At 40.5% G+C, this 14,105-nt stretch overlaps 1 protein-coding gene across 1 annotated transcript in view; it reads right to left on the bottom strand.

The window, feature by feature from the left end:
- ipmkb (inositol polyphosphate multikinase b) overlaps positions 1-13,417 on the bottom strand; it is a 35,228-nt gene extending 21,811 nt beyond the window's left edge. The window contains exon 1 of the mRNA XM_042507543.1: positions 12,183-13,417. Within this exon, the coding sequence (XP_042363477.1) occupies positions 12,183-12,420 (238 nt within the window). The 5' untranslated portion in view covers positions 12,421-13,417. The remainder of the gene's footprint in view (positions 1-12,182) is intronic.
- Positions 13,418-14,105: the final 688 nt, after the last annotated feature.

Below are 14,105 nucleotides of genomic sequence, written 5' to 3'. Positions count from 1 at the left end.
GGTATTTATACAACAGAAAAAGATTCAGCATGCCCCAGTATTTAGTATGGGTGCCAAAAATACCAATGTTCTGTGCAGCAGGAGATATGTAACACACACTGAGCTGCAGACAGATGACAGCTCACTGATTGCTCATTGACAGCTGACAGAAGCCCCAGTGACCCATGACAGCACATTCAAGTGACTGATGACCAGTCAGATACATAGTAAGAATGAGAATAGGTTAGGTTTAGGCGGTATCTTTTTTTCTAACATTTCTGACATTTCATCAGGGTATAAGATATGATGGCATGTGTGTGGCGCCTGCAGCATGTCGACAGGAAAAAATGATATCAAATCCAATAATCAGGATAGTGTTATAAATAAATATAACAAGGCTGTAACATGAAAAATGAGAGAACAGCAGGATGGCTGTCAACAACATTAAAAATAAGAAAGAGCAAGAAAATGCAGTGTGTATCAATATTGCTAAAAATGTGTACTGAAACCATGTCAATTTTAGAATCAAAATCTATAGATAAATCAATTTTTGACAAGAGTAACTGAGAAATAAATCTTGACATTTGGGCCTGTCACTATTTCAGAGTAGGAAATTAGTCCTGACTGACCACAAATTCTAAGTCACAAACTATTCTGTTAAACTTTTGGGAATAGGACTGGTATTTCACCAGCTTCCTAAATATTTCTATCTCTGCCAACAGTTACATTTTTAACGTTAGCAGGTGGGTGTTCAAATGCTGTCCAAGTTGGTGGGGTTGTTTTCTTTCAGGCGACGGCAAAACAACAAAACATAATCCAGGAAGGCAAGTTTAAATATGAAGTTTGTCAGACGGCAGAACACTGCATTGAGGTTAAAACACTATGAGACAGATTGATAAATAAGGGAGATGCTCTGCACACAGGAAATATAATGAAAAATAATGCTATGCAACTCTTAAATGGACATCTCAAAACTCTGTGCTTGAAAAGGGCTGAAAAAAATTGTTACAAACAGCTGGGTTTTCAGTCAGTACCTTTACATGATAGACAAAAGTCGAATTACTGTTAGTCACTGTTAGTGACTTTAACATAAATACACAATAAACAATTAGGTAGTTATTGTTTGTACAGGCCACACCACATGCGATTATAAGGGATCCAGCCATTAGTTGAGATAACATGAATGCAGTTATTTATATAAGAACTGTTCATTGTTTTATTGTTTTGTGTTGTGCTCGTGCTGTGGCTGCACTGATACTGAACACCCCCCCCCCTTGCCCTGATCGTGAGTGCATTTGATAATTTCATACCTATCGTTACTGTAATATGACATGCATCTGTTTCTATTATTGCTGTGCCTCTCTTGTTTCTACTATTGCTGTGACCTAAAGTTACCTTCATTTTTGCCTTTGCCAGCCTATAGCCAGTATAGAAAGAGAGATGCAATAAGGAAACGATGAGTGTGCTGTTACATCATCACATGCTGACCACAGCTGATTACAGATGGACTGAGTGAACCTGCGCTGGAGGGATTAGTCTGCTCTTTGATCTCTAGAGTCTTCGAAGAACACACAGATGTACAAACCAACTTGCAAATACTGAAAAATATCCAAAAACCTCAACACGCATGTAAAAATAACCAGCACACAAAAGGAGGGGGCGTGATGTAAGCCTGCGGCTGGACATCTGCTCTGCGTCTGTAAGGTCATCAGTCTGAATCCTGAGCCTGAGGAGGCAGCCATCCTTTACTCTACTGCGACTGTCACACTGCTTCTGGAGGCAGTAACAGATGAAACCTGCTGTGTGAGGGAGGGGCACCAAACAACCCAGCATCAGTCCTATCCTCACACACTTCACTCACTCATTCATGTTCCACAGGCTGCGTAGTGAGAGCAGCACATGAGCAGAGCTTCAGTGCTCTGACTGTGTCTACATGGGATGTGTTCAGGTACAGAAGGAGTGCTCAGAGCAGAACACACAATCACTGTAGTTGCACATAGGGACAGTTGCAATCACACACACATAGAGCACAAGTAAATGCTGTTGCACACCTGCACACACAGCTACATTGATGCATCTGCTCTATTAGATGTCAGACTGATGAGCTCAAACTCCTTCTGTGCTGACAACTCTATATTCTAGCTATATTATTACATCTTCAATTTATATATACTTTATAACAAGTAAAAGTCTACACACACAATTGCATTTAACAGTTTGAGGAAATACAGTATAAAGCCATGGATAAATATAAAAATGCTTATTTAAGTGTTTACATAAAAAAATTAATAAAGTATATTTACACCTTTGTGTATTTATTCTTTATTATATCAACCTTTTTAAACCTGAGCAAACAGGCTTGATATTTGGAAGGAAGGCAATGTGCAACTCGCAAGAAATTAGAAGGAAAAAAAAGTAAAGTAAAAAAAGCAAACAAAACAGCAAACAACCACCGACGAAGCTGAAATTTAACTTCAATGAGTCGTGCGGCTCAAAAATCTGGTCAAAAACTGGCTAAAATGTTACAGAGTTTGCTTGGCTTCACCGAGGGTGACTATTCCATCTTATAATAGCATAAGCGCCATGCAGGCAGGGACACACCGGACGAGGAATTGATACGAAGCGCAACGAAAATCGCGCGCGAGCCGGAGCACTCCCGTTCACACCAGATGCGCATTTGGCTGCCCCGGTCGACAAGCGCTTCTGCTCTTCAGCTGTTGTCTACTCACATTTGGAGCTGTTTTTTCATATATGTTCCTTTGATGACTTCCTGCCCGGCTTGACGCGATCGCTTGCGGCTCGCGCACAAAATAGACCAGATGCCGAAACGATCGCTTCCACGGAGATGCGCTTCTAGTGTGAACGACACAATCGGTTAACATAGGCGCCGAAAGGACACTGGTTCCGCTTCTCGTGTATCCCTGGCATTGTGTATATTGCTGACTTTGTGGATTTGGGATATCTGTTTATAGATATTTGTACTTGCACCTTTATTGTTATTTTATATTTGTACTCTTTCCTACTTTCAACAGCAACTGCTGTACAACAATCTTATCTTATCTTACAACACAATACCAGAGTGAGACTGACAAATGACAGGCTGATATTGTTGGCTGATTTTAGCTTCTTGCAAATATCACTCAGTGTATGTGCCAGCTAAGAAATGTATTTTTGCTTTTTTGCATAAAATGACCTGGTCACTAGCCTATTTCTTAAGGGACTTTATCAAGTGTTTTGCTTTTAATGCAAAACTTTTTGTATTGGTCGATACCTTGTCATTGTTTTATTTTCTTAAATCCCAAAGCAAGTGAAACATGAGACCATTTTTACATGGAAGTTGTGAAAATAACTCTAATTATGGTGAGATTCTCTGTCCTGTTGCATTTTTTTTTCTGTACATGGTATGATAACCGTCAACTTCGCCACATCACAGTACACCTTAAAACTGGTGTATCGCTGCAACTACAGTGAGAGAAATTTGATGGACAATATCAAATGCTTCTGGCTTGAGGGAGGACAGTGTTTTTTACCACCATGAAAACCAGAGGCCATCTTTATTTTAAGGTAGTTTCGGCGCCCAGTGATGTACTGTAAATATATCCGGCTGCCTATAGCCAGGCTGACTCAGAGTCACAGCTCCACAGAGCCTTGTATTCCTTCGGCCTTAACTACTATTATAACTATTCAAGATATCATCACCTCTTGCCCTTAACTGACTTGACCCTGACCTCAGGTAGCTTTGATATGGCAGCAAGGCCTGGAATTTATTTGGATCATTTTTCCCCCATTGACCTTTGCCGACTCGCTACTCTGATTTCTGCATCTAAGCTCCCAACATGCCTGCTAGACCCCATCCCAACTAAGCTACTTAAGGAAGCTTTACCCTTATTGGACAATTCTTTATTAGATATAAACAATGCGTCTTTATTAACAGGCTATGTACCACAGTCCTTTAAAGTAGCTGTCATTAAACCTCTTCTAAAGAAGCCCACTCTCTTTAGCTAACTATAGATTGATATCTAATCTCCCCTTTATTTCTAAAATACTTGAGAAAGCGGTTGCTCATCAACTCTGTGACTTTCTCCAAGATAATAGTTTATTCGAGGATTTTAAGTCAGACTTTAAACTTCATCATAGTACAGAGACAGCACTAGCAAAAATTAATAACAACTTATTAATTGCTTCTGATTCAGGTGTTTTAATCCTTTTAGATCTCAGTGCTGCTTTTGACACCATTGACCATCAAATCTTACTGCACAGACTGGAACAGTTAATTAGCCTTAAAGGAACAGCACTAACCTGGTTTAAATCTTACTTATCAGATCATTCCCAATTTGTTCACATCAACGATCAACCCTCCGCACATACTAAGGTCTGCTTCGGAGTGCCACAAGGTTCTGCTTGGACCAATCCTTTTTACTTTATATATGCTTCCTCTAGGCAACATTATTAGAAAACACTTTCTAAATTTTCATTGTTATGCTGACGATGCGCAATTGTATCTATCTATGAAACCAGATGAAACTGATCAGCTATCTAGACTTCAAACATGTCTTAAGGACATAAAAGCCTGGATGAGTCGTAATTTCTTGATGTTGAATTCAGACAAAACTGAAGTTATTGTTCTTGGCCCAAAACACCTCAGAAACTCCCTTTCTAACAATGCAATTTCTCAAGATGGCATTACCTTGGCCTCTAGCACATCTGTAAAGAACCTCAGAGTTTTATTTGATCAAGATTTATCTTTTGCCTCCCATATAAAACAAACTTCAAGACTGCTTTCTTTCACTTGCATAAATCCCAAAAATTAGACATATCCTATCCCAGACAGTCGCTGAAAAATTAGTACATGCATTTGTCACCTCTAGGCTGGATTATTGTAATTCCCTTTTATTCGGTTACCCCAACAAATCACACAGGTCTCTCCAACTGGTGCAGAACGCTGCTGCACATGTTCTAACGGGAACCAAGAAAAGGGATCATATTTCTCCTGTTTTAGCTTCTCTGCACTGGCTCCCTGTAAAATCCAGGATTGAATTTAAAATCCTCCTCCTTACTTACAAATCTCTAAATTGTCAGGCTCCATCCTATCTGTCACAGTTAATAGTTCCTTACCAACCCTCAAGATCACTGCGCTCTGAAAATGCAGGATTACTTGTTGTTCCCAAAGTTTCCAAATGCAGGATAAGAACCAGGGCCTTCAGCTACCATGCTCCTCTCTTACGGAACCATCTTTCAGTTTCGGTCAGGGAGGCAGACACCGTTTCCACTTTTAAGGGTAGACTTAAGACCTTTCTCTTTGATAAAGTTTATAATTAGGGCTGGCTCAGGCTGCCTGGACCAGCCCATAGTTAGGCTGACATAGGTTTAACCTGCCGCTACTTTCTATAGGGGTCAGAGAGCAGTGGGATTAACACTGCTCTCTGACCTTTATATTTAAGCCATAATAGCTGATTAGTGACCCTAGTTTCATTAGTGTGTATATTCCTGGAGCACAAGTTTTTTGTGCTCTGTTGAAATCCCCGTCCGTGTGATGGGGAGGAGGGGGAGGTGGCAGAGCTTTCGGCCCGATCCAGCGGGGGTGGTTTTGAGTCTGTTCAGACCTGCCACTCTGGCTCTGCTTCCTCTCTCTTTCTTTCTTTTCTATTACTGCTCTCTGGCATTTATATTTAAGTCGTAACCACTGATCAGTGACTCTAGGATCCTTATTGAGTGCTTATCCTTTTTACTGCTCATCACCTTGGGTCTGTTGAACTGCACTACGTTGTCTCTCCGGAGCATTCCTGCTCCCTTGTTTCCTAGCTTTCCCGGATCCTGGCCGCAACCCTGGCTGTGCCTGATCGTGATGATATCTATGCTGGCGCTGTGACCCTGCCTTTGGTTGTGCTTGTGCGGCACCCCCCGCTAACCCTGATCGTGGTCTTGGTCCTGGTTGTGCCGATGCCTTTGGACACCTCCCCATCAATATATGCATGAGACTCTTATCAACACCCACAATATCATCATAGAGTGCATTTGATAATTTCACATCTATCATTATTGTAATATGACATGCGTCTGTTTCTATTATTGCTGTGCCTCTCCTCCCCTCTCTCTTTCTCTCTCCTTTTTGCCATGATTGTATTTCATTTGTTATTTACGTCATCTATTGCACGTCTCTTTGTCCTGGAAGAGGGATCCCTCATCATCCTCTACCGCTATTCCTGAGGTTTCTTCCTTTTTTTTCCCCCCGTTACAGGGTTTTTTTGGGGGAGTTTTCCCTTGGGTGATATGAGGGTCTAAAGGCAGAGGGATGTTGTACACTGTAAAGCCCTCTGAGGCAAACCATGTTTTATGATAATGGGCTCTATAAATAAAATTGACTTGAATTGATAAATATCAAATTACAAAATATCAATTGGCAGCAGCTTTTTTCCAAAAGTACTATTACTGGTTCTCTAACCCATATCAGTCAAACCATAGTGACCAATCATTCCTCGGAGTTTCTCTTCTAATCTGCTGAAGAACTGTCAATTATTTCTATTCTTAAAAGTTAAAATGTCCTGCTGCCCCGCCTTGAACATGAGGAATCAACATTGTGCAGCTGACAGGTGAGGACTATCGAGGAACACAGCCAGACTTTCACCTTTGCCTTTCTGTCTTGCATCAGACTCCGTAATGACATTATGATCTAACTATTTTACACACACACACACACACCAACAGTGCTGTTGTGGATAAAAAGCACGGCCCCGGGGAAGTGCATCAGGCTCTGGAGGCAGTTATGCTGAGTCCAGTTCTCTTCATACATCCATAACACACCTCAGAGTTGCGTTTAAAGGTCCACATTTCCTGACAGTGCTGATATTAACTTTGGGCCCTTTCTAGCTTATTAAACACATTTCTTTTAAATTGGCAGGGTTGCCCAAGAACTTAGGGGAATCTGACCGCCTGCTTCAGTGGGTGTATAATCCTGCTAAGATGTTTACATGGCTAATGAAAATGAATATTCCACTAATATTTCTGTTTACATGCTACTGTGCACACAGCAATGATGCTCAAACACGTCATTCATTAAAATATGGAAAAGTGGAATGGCTGGAGGAGCTTGTGTCATTTTGCTTGTTAGGCTGCTATTCCACCAGCAGGGCAATTTGGTCAAGTTCAAGTCAGTTTGGTACCTTTTTTTTGACGTTTCCATTGTGAAAAGTTGTGGATGGTACCTTTGGTATAAAGGTTAAATAAATACAAAAAAAATGATATTTGGTGGCCTCTAGCAGCAGCTGTAGACAGAAAAAATAATTAAATTCACTTAATCAACTGTGGGCAACTTTCAAAGAGAAACGTTTACTTGTAATGTTGCTCAAGTAGTTAACCATGTGAATCCATTAACACACCTTAAATTACAATAACTTGATGTAATAAGTAATGAGTAGATCTTTAAGTGTTAAAAAATGGTATTCATTACAGGCTTATCATGTGAATTGCATATATTTTAATCCTCAAATGGAGAATAAAAACTTATTTTTTTGATTAATCAATGAATCAGATTTTTTAAAAATTAAAATAGAAATAATATGATAAAATAAGCATTTTTTCTCCCATCACTTTGCTCAAAAACATATTATCATTGGCAACAGTGCAAAAAGTGCAGTGTATAAACTGGGGGTTGCTTGAACATCCTTGAGCTGTCAAAATAATATTAAATTAAAGCTGCAAGCATTGATAAACAGGCCCTCGCACCTCCGCGCATGTCGGGGCTACTTGCTGGATGCCAACTAATGTGACCACGTCTCTCTGAGAAAGTGCAACACTGCACGCAACAGTGAATTAGTGCTTCCTTCATGTAGTGGTGGAGCTTGATACTTGTGAAATTTTATTTAGAAGAGGTGTTTGTGACTCTCTGACACTCCCTCTATGTCTGTGTGTGTGTGTGTGTGTGTGTGTGTGTGTGTGTGTGTGTGAGTGTGTGTGTGTGAGAGAGAGTGTGTGTGTGAGAGAGAGGCACAGCTGCAGCTGTGACAGGTGTGAAAAAGGGAAGCAGCCAGCCTGTGTGATTGTACCTTGCTCTGCAGTGCATGTGATTTACTGTGCTCAGAGTAGTGTCAACAATGGAGTAAGAGTGCATTCTGCTGGACAAACTATAGAATGCAACCATTTCAAAACCACCCCCCTAACCCTAACCCCCACTGTCATTAACTGCTCTATCTGGTCTGTGAACAGTTTTCCTATCAGCGTGTTTGGAAAAAGTATGTGCAGAGGCTAATTTTGCTCTATTAAGTCTGTAATATGGTAAATGGACTATACTTGTATAGTGCTTTTCTAGTCTTATTGACCACTCCTAACAAGAGTTGCTAGAGAAATGGTGAGTAATAATCACGCGACACAATGAAACGATAATTTTATTCGTTGCCAACACATTTAAAAATCGATTTTATCGATTCGTTGTTGCAGCCCTAGTCATATTCAATGCTTACTGAATTATAGCACTTTCACATTAGTTGTCACATTCACACGCTCATTCACACACTGGTGGCTGAGGTTACTGTACAAACTAACACCTGCTATTCAGTTTTTAATCATTCATACACATTGACACACTGATGGAGCAGCCATCAGGAGCAATTGGGGGTACAGGATCTTGTCCAAGGATACTTCTGGAGGAGCTGGATGAACAGCTCTGCCTCCTGAGCCACCGCTGCCTCGTACTGGCAAAATGCTTTAATAGGAATAGGGCCAAATTCCAAATATCTAAAGAGAATATGCTGTTTACATGATTATTACTAAGAAAAATAGTAGAGCATTAATGTGCATGTAAGAGTAGTCAGTGAACAATGGAAACCTCCACACTTTCAGCCCTTTGTAGCACATAACTGCACATCATTAATACACATGTAAACACAGACCAGTACATTTGAGAGTGTGCAGAGAGCAGTGAGAGGAGGAGTGAGCAGGATCATTTTCAGTCAGCACGCTCAACAAGCTCAACAGGATTCCCCTGCTTGCTCTACAACTGCCATGGAGACTGAAGGAGAGTGCTGGCTCAGTCTCAGTACTACATTTCCCTGCCTGCTACTTTAAACATATGTGACCTCAGTTAATGATTGTTCATAACCACGCCCAGGGAATGACTAAGATAAGATCATTCCAGGTAACTGTTAAATATCCTGTATGGCTGCTTCTCTGAGCGCCTGGGGGGGGATTCCAAACAAGCAGTCACAGTAATATTTCAAGAACAAAACTAAACTGATATATCTATGATATCCACAGATGTTTACAGCTGGCATCTGTCATTAAAAAAAAGTAAAAAAGTGTAAAAGTGTAGTTAAAAAAGCAATTGTCGGATAATTGTAATGTAATATTAAACATTTAGGGCTGCAATGTCTATTTTCATGATTGTTACTTTATCAATCCTTATTTGAATTGATTGATTGATTGAATTGTTTGGTTTCCAGAATGTCAGAAAATAGAATGGAAATTTCCAATCTGAGAGGCCAGGGTGATGGCTTAATGTCTCACAGACAGTCCAACCCCCAAATAATACAGTTTATAATGATATAAAACTTAAACACAAGTGAAGCTGAAAACAATGTATGTTAGTTTTAATAAATGAAGAATCACTGTACATTAATTTTCTGCTAATACATTTGTGGCAGACACTGATAAGAAGAACAGAGAGTGATGGAGCACAACAACTCTTGGATATTAGACAAGTTGATCCAGGTAAAGTAACTCTTCTGATGATGCTTTTGCTAGTTTTGGTATATGCATTTTAAATTTGGGAAAAGGAGAGTTGAGGTATTACAATTGGTATCAGTGTAACCCCACGACTCATTGAACCTCTTGATTCAAATACTTACAAAAACATTTTCAATTTTCTATAAATCATGTGATCAATTAATTTATCTGAGCTCAAGAAAAGGTGATACATTATTACCTTATGCTGAAGTTCTGCTCCATTTTGTGTTCACATTGACCAATCAACTGTTAACCCACAGAGGGAATTCTCACCTAACTGACTGACAGCAGGTCACACAGCACTTAACCTGATGTACTCATTTAAGGTTTGTGGTGTCACAAAGAGCTCATGAAGTTGTATCTGATTATACACATTATTAGCCAAGACTGAAACTAGAGCTCATATACTGTGTGAAAAAATGACAAACAGGTCAGAACAGGAAACGTTTGTTTACAGTGTATGCTACACCAAAATAGCTTGGGTAAAACACTTCCGTCAAAAAAACTTAGGTAGACAGGTTTGTCCTGGATGCATCCTGTTTGGCTGCAGGGCAGCGCACTGGAGAATGCCTGCCCCACAACATCAAAATGCATCTCCCAGGACGTTACGATTCATCGACATAACTGACTGACCAGCAATGACTCATCCACCTAAGAGGAACTGTAGCTACCACCAGCTGCTGAATGTATCATGCACAATCAATTCAGCATAGCGCCTAGCCTGATAACACACAATGGAGGCTTTAATAATGTCAGGTGTCCTGTGTGCATGAGAGTGTGTGCCAGTGAAGACTAGTGGGAGACCATGGAGCAGGGATGTCATGGTTACATCCACAAATTATAGCTGTTTGGAGGAACTCACATATGAAGATGTATCTGCTGTAGAATAGTAGTGACAGACTAAGAAAAACAATCTTATCATTTCCACCAGTGTATGAACCCCTACATATATCCGTGCTGCTGTGTCATGTATGAAAATCACCCTGTGAACTTCTTTTACTAAATATGCTAATGTAGTGTTCTTGCTAATGGCAAACATTCCTGTTAGGGCAAAAGCTAAAATACTTTCTGAATTGCTATCACTTCTGGGTTAATGGATCTTTTCATAAACCTTTACCAGTGAAGCACCCTGGGCGGCAGTGGCAAACAGCATAAAGAACGTTATGATAAGAAACTGTTGGTGTATTACTGGTAGGCTGAATTTCCCACTGAACCCAAATATTTCATATAATGTCACGTGTGAGACACAAAATTCAGTTGTCAGGTCTTAATTTTAAAAAAAAATTAATAAAGGAAGTCATATTTTGTGACACAAGCTGAAATGCATTCAAAGGGGAAAACCAACTAAAATTAAGAATTCCATTAATAATGTTATTCCCATGGCCTGGGAGAGTCCAATCAATATTTCTGAACACGAGCTACTCTCTCTCCAAGCCAGAAGGCGGGATTCCAATAACCCTCAAATTGCACATATTTAAATTGTGAAAATAAAATATGCCTAATGGAAACACTTCAATTTCGAAAAAATTCTCATTTATCAAAAAATAGTTTTTACGCTCACATGAGGTGGTATTTCAGGCAATTCAAAAAAAACAAACATATTTCACAAAACTGTAATGGAAACACTTTTTTTAGTGCTTGTCGGTAAGAATTGGCTCCCTTTGGGCATGATGCAGCAGGACCTACAAGAGGTGTTATTGCATCGCAGAACTATACAAAAGTTGAGCAGATCATCTGAAAGTTTTTCATCCACAATTCCTCTGTGACATTGTGGACTATCACCTCCCAGAAATCCCTCATACTTGGCTGCTCATACATATAAGGGGCTTGCCTTTAAACTATCGCTCACATAACACGCCTACATGGCCTTGGATTGGAAATATTGACGGCTATTGTGGTGGCTGCAGTAGAAATAAAGCTGCTAATGTTTTGAACATCCATCACCATGCTTCATGAAATGTTATCACCAGAGGAGAAGTCACAGAACATCACTCAATGGAAAGGCAATCATGTCGCAATTGTGTTTGATCAACATTTTTAAAAATACTGCTTAAGTTTTGCACAAATCTGAAATGGAAACCTGTGTAGAGACAGAGAATTAAGTCTCAAATTTGAGATGTCATAGGGTTTAAAGTCTGGAGCTGCTTCAATGAATAGGGGCCTGGATTTGTGAATTTTGTTTTTATACCCATATGAGTCCGTTCTACTGTAGTGTTCTCAGCTGTGAAACAGAAAATGTAGCCTACCCATTTACTTAGAACATTCCCCTGGCTGCTCTCATCTATTATCTGTCACCATTGGCAGCTCCAGACTTTATACCCTATAACATCATAAATTTGAGTTTTGGCACTCGAGATTTTGGAGGGTGATGTTTATGTTTGCTAATATTTTTGGACTGATTTCTAACATATGGATAAAATGTGTGGATTAAAATGGTGAAAATGGCCGTAGTTCCCCTTTAAGTATGCAAAGATATCTCGACTCACCCACTGTGTCCACTCCATACTTGTGACCCGCCACCTGATGTGACAGCGGGACACAGCCGTTCAGGTGAGCCTGGCCCTGTGTCCCCAGCGGCCGCTGAGCACACTTGTCTTTCACCGGGAGCCCGGTTGAGAGCCGGGGGGTCAGCGGGACCCCAGCAGCGCCTGAGCTGGGGGTCAGTTCCAGTTTTCCAAGAGCTAGAGAGGACTCCATCATCACTTGACGCTGAGTTGTTGACATTTGTAAAATATATTTAAAAAAATGTGAAAAGCACAAAGTCTTTGTCCAAGAAAAAAAAGTCAACGATTTGGCTCTATCGATTCACATACTGTTATTACGTAAGCACAGAATACAGCCCCGCACACAATTTGTCAGGGCGTGAGGTTGAGAAGCCCTCATGGAAATGGTCCAGTCCAGACGAAACCCGCACAGCAGCTTTGCTAGTGTTGGCCGTTTCCGACCACCGACAACAACCACAACGACTGACAGCGACACTGCCGTACCCTGCGCTGTGCCCGGCAGTGAAACAGGGCTCCCAAAGCAGCGCTAAGTCAATGATTTTCATATCTTAAACACAGGCATTAATACATCCTGGCCACATCCCACTTCCTACCAGAGTCTCACACCTCACAGCCGAGAACGACTTCCGTCCGCAGCTTCCAAAATAAAACTAATGGAGACGTGTCGATACTGTCGTGTACCACTGTTATAATAAAGGCGATTATGTCTATTACCAATTAAAATTCCTCTGTTGAGTAGTCTAAGCGTTATGTCTTCCCACTCCCAAAGTCGCCATTAACAGTCAAAACAAATCTATTTTGCAACTTTATTTTGAAGGTAATGTCAGCCAACCTCCGGCGTGGTCTTTAACGGGTTCAGTTAGCCTGACCAACAGCTGCACTTCCTCGCGTCAGAGAAGTAAATACTGTTGTCTGTCTGTAATAGTGATGTAACGACACTCTCAGGAGTGATATCCAGTTCAAGGCAGCAAATGCAGAAGCAGACGGGGCGAACAAACACGAAAACCTTGAAATGTCACAAAGAAACAATCCAGTCCTGGTTTTGATTGCTAAGTCATCGATCCAGTCTATTAGGTTGCGGAGCCATCCCTTCCCCGCGTCACAGTTGAGTAGAGCAGAGGGACATCACACTGTCCTCACTGCCGCCTTCAACACTTACGCCTGTCCGATGTAGAGTAGCACAAAGACCATGCATTATCGTCCTAAAATCCATGCTATCAACAGGGCTCGGCAGAGCGCAGCTCAGCTGGAGATATCCAGGTCAGTGTAGGCGGCTACCTTCTACGTAACGAACAGCGCCCAAAGCCTCCTACACGTTTGCGACACTTGCCATTACTGTCGTAAAACACACCCTGGCGGCAGCAACCTTAATTTCAGAGCAGAATCTGCATGTGCCGTACATACGTGAAATAGGTCTCTCTTTTCATTCATTCAGTCATTAAGTTCTAGTTTATTTAACGCATTAGAAATTATGCACAAGAACCAGATGGCCCTGTTTAGTCTTTATAGCAAGACGCTGATTTGCAACATCTGTCCACAGGAAGGAATAGAACATAAAAAAGAAATGAAAAGGCATCCGCAAGCACATACACAAATAAAAAAAGGATCATAAAGCTATACAGAAAATACATCCACAAATAGGCCTATCATAAATACATCCCCAAAGATACATCCACAAATAAAGACATAAAATATCCCAGAATCCATACACAGAAGTACAGCCACACAATTTACAAAATACAGGTGTGTCTACTTTTGTATTAAGAATGTAGGAATGTGAATGTTTTTTTTTGTCTTTTAGCCATGATTTAATACCTCTCTTAAATGCTCAAATGCCAATGTGACCTATAAAAAATCATTAAATCAATAATAACAAACATTATACAGTTTCTTTACATATTTGTA

Source organism: Plectropomus leopardus, chromosome 19, assembly GCF_008729295.1.
Source record: "Plectropomus leopardus isolate mb chromosome 19, YSFRI_Pleo_2.0, whole genome shotgun sequence".
NCBI lineage: Eukaryota > Metazoa > Chordata > Actinopteri > Perciformes > Serranidae > Plectropomus > Plectropomus leopardus.
Note: the sequence above shows the minus strand (reverse complement) of the source record. Positions and strands in the feature narration are given on the sequence as shown.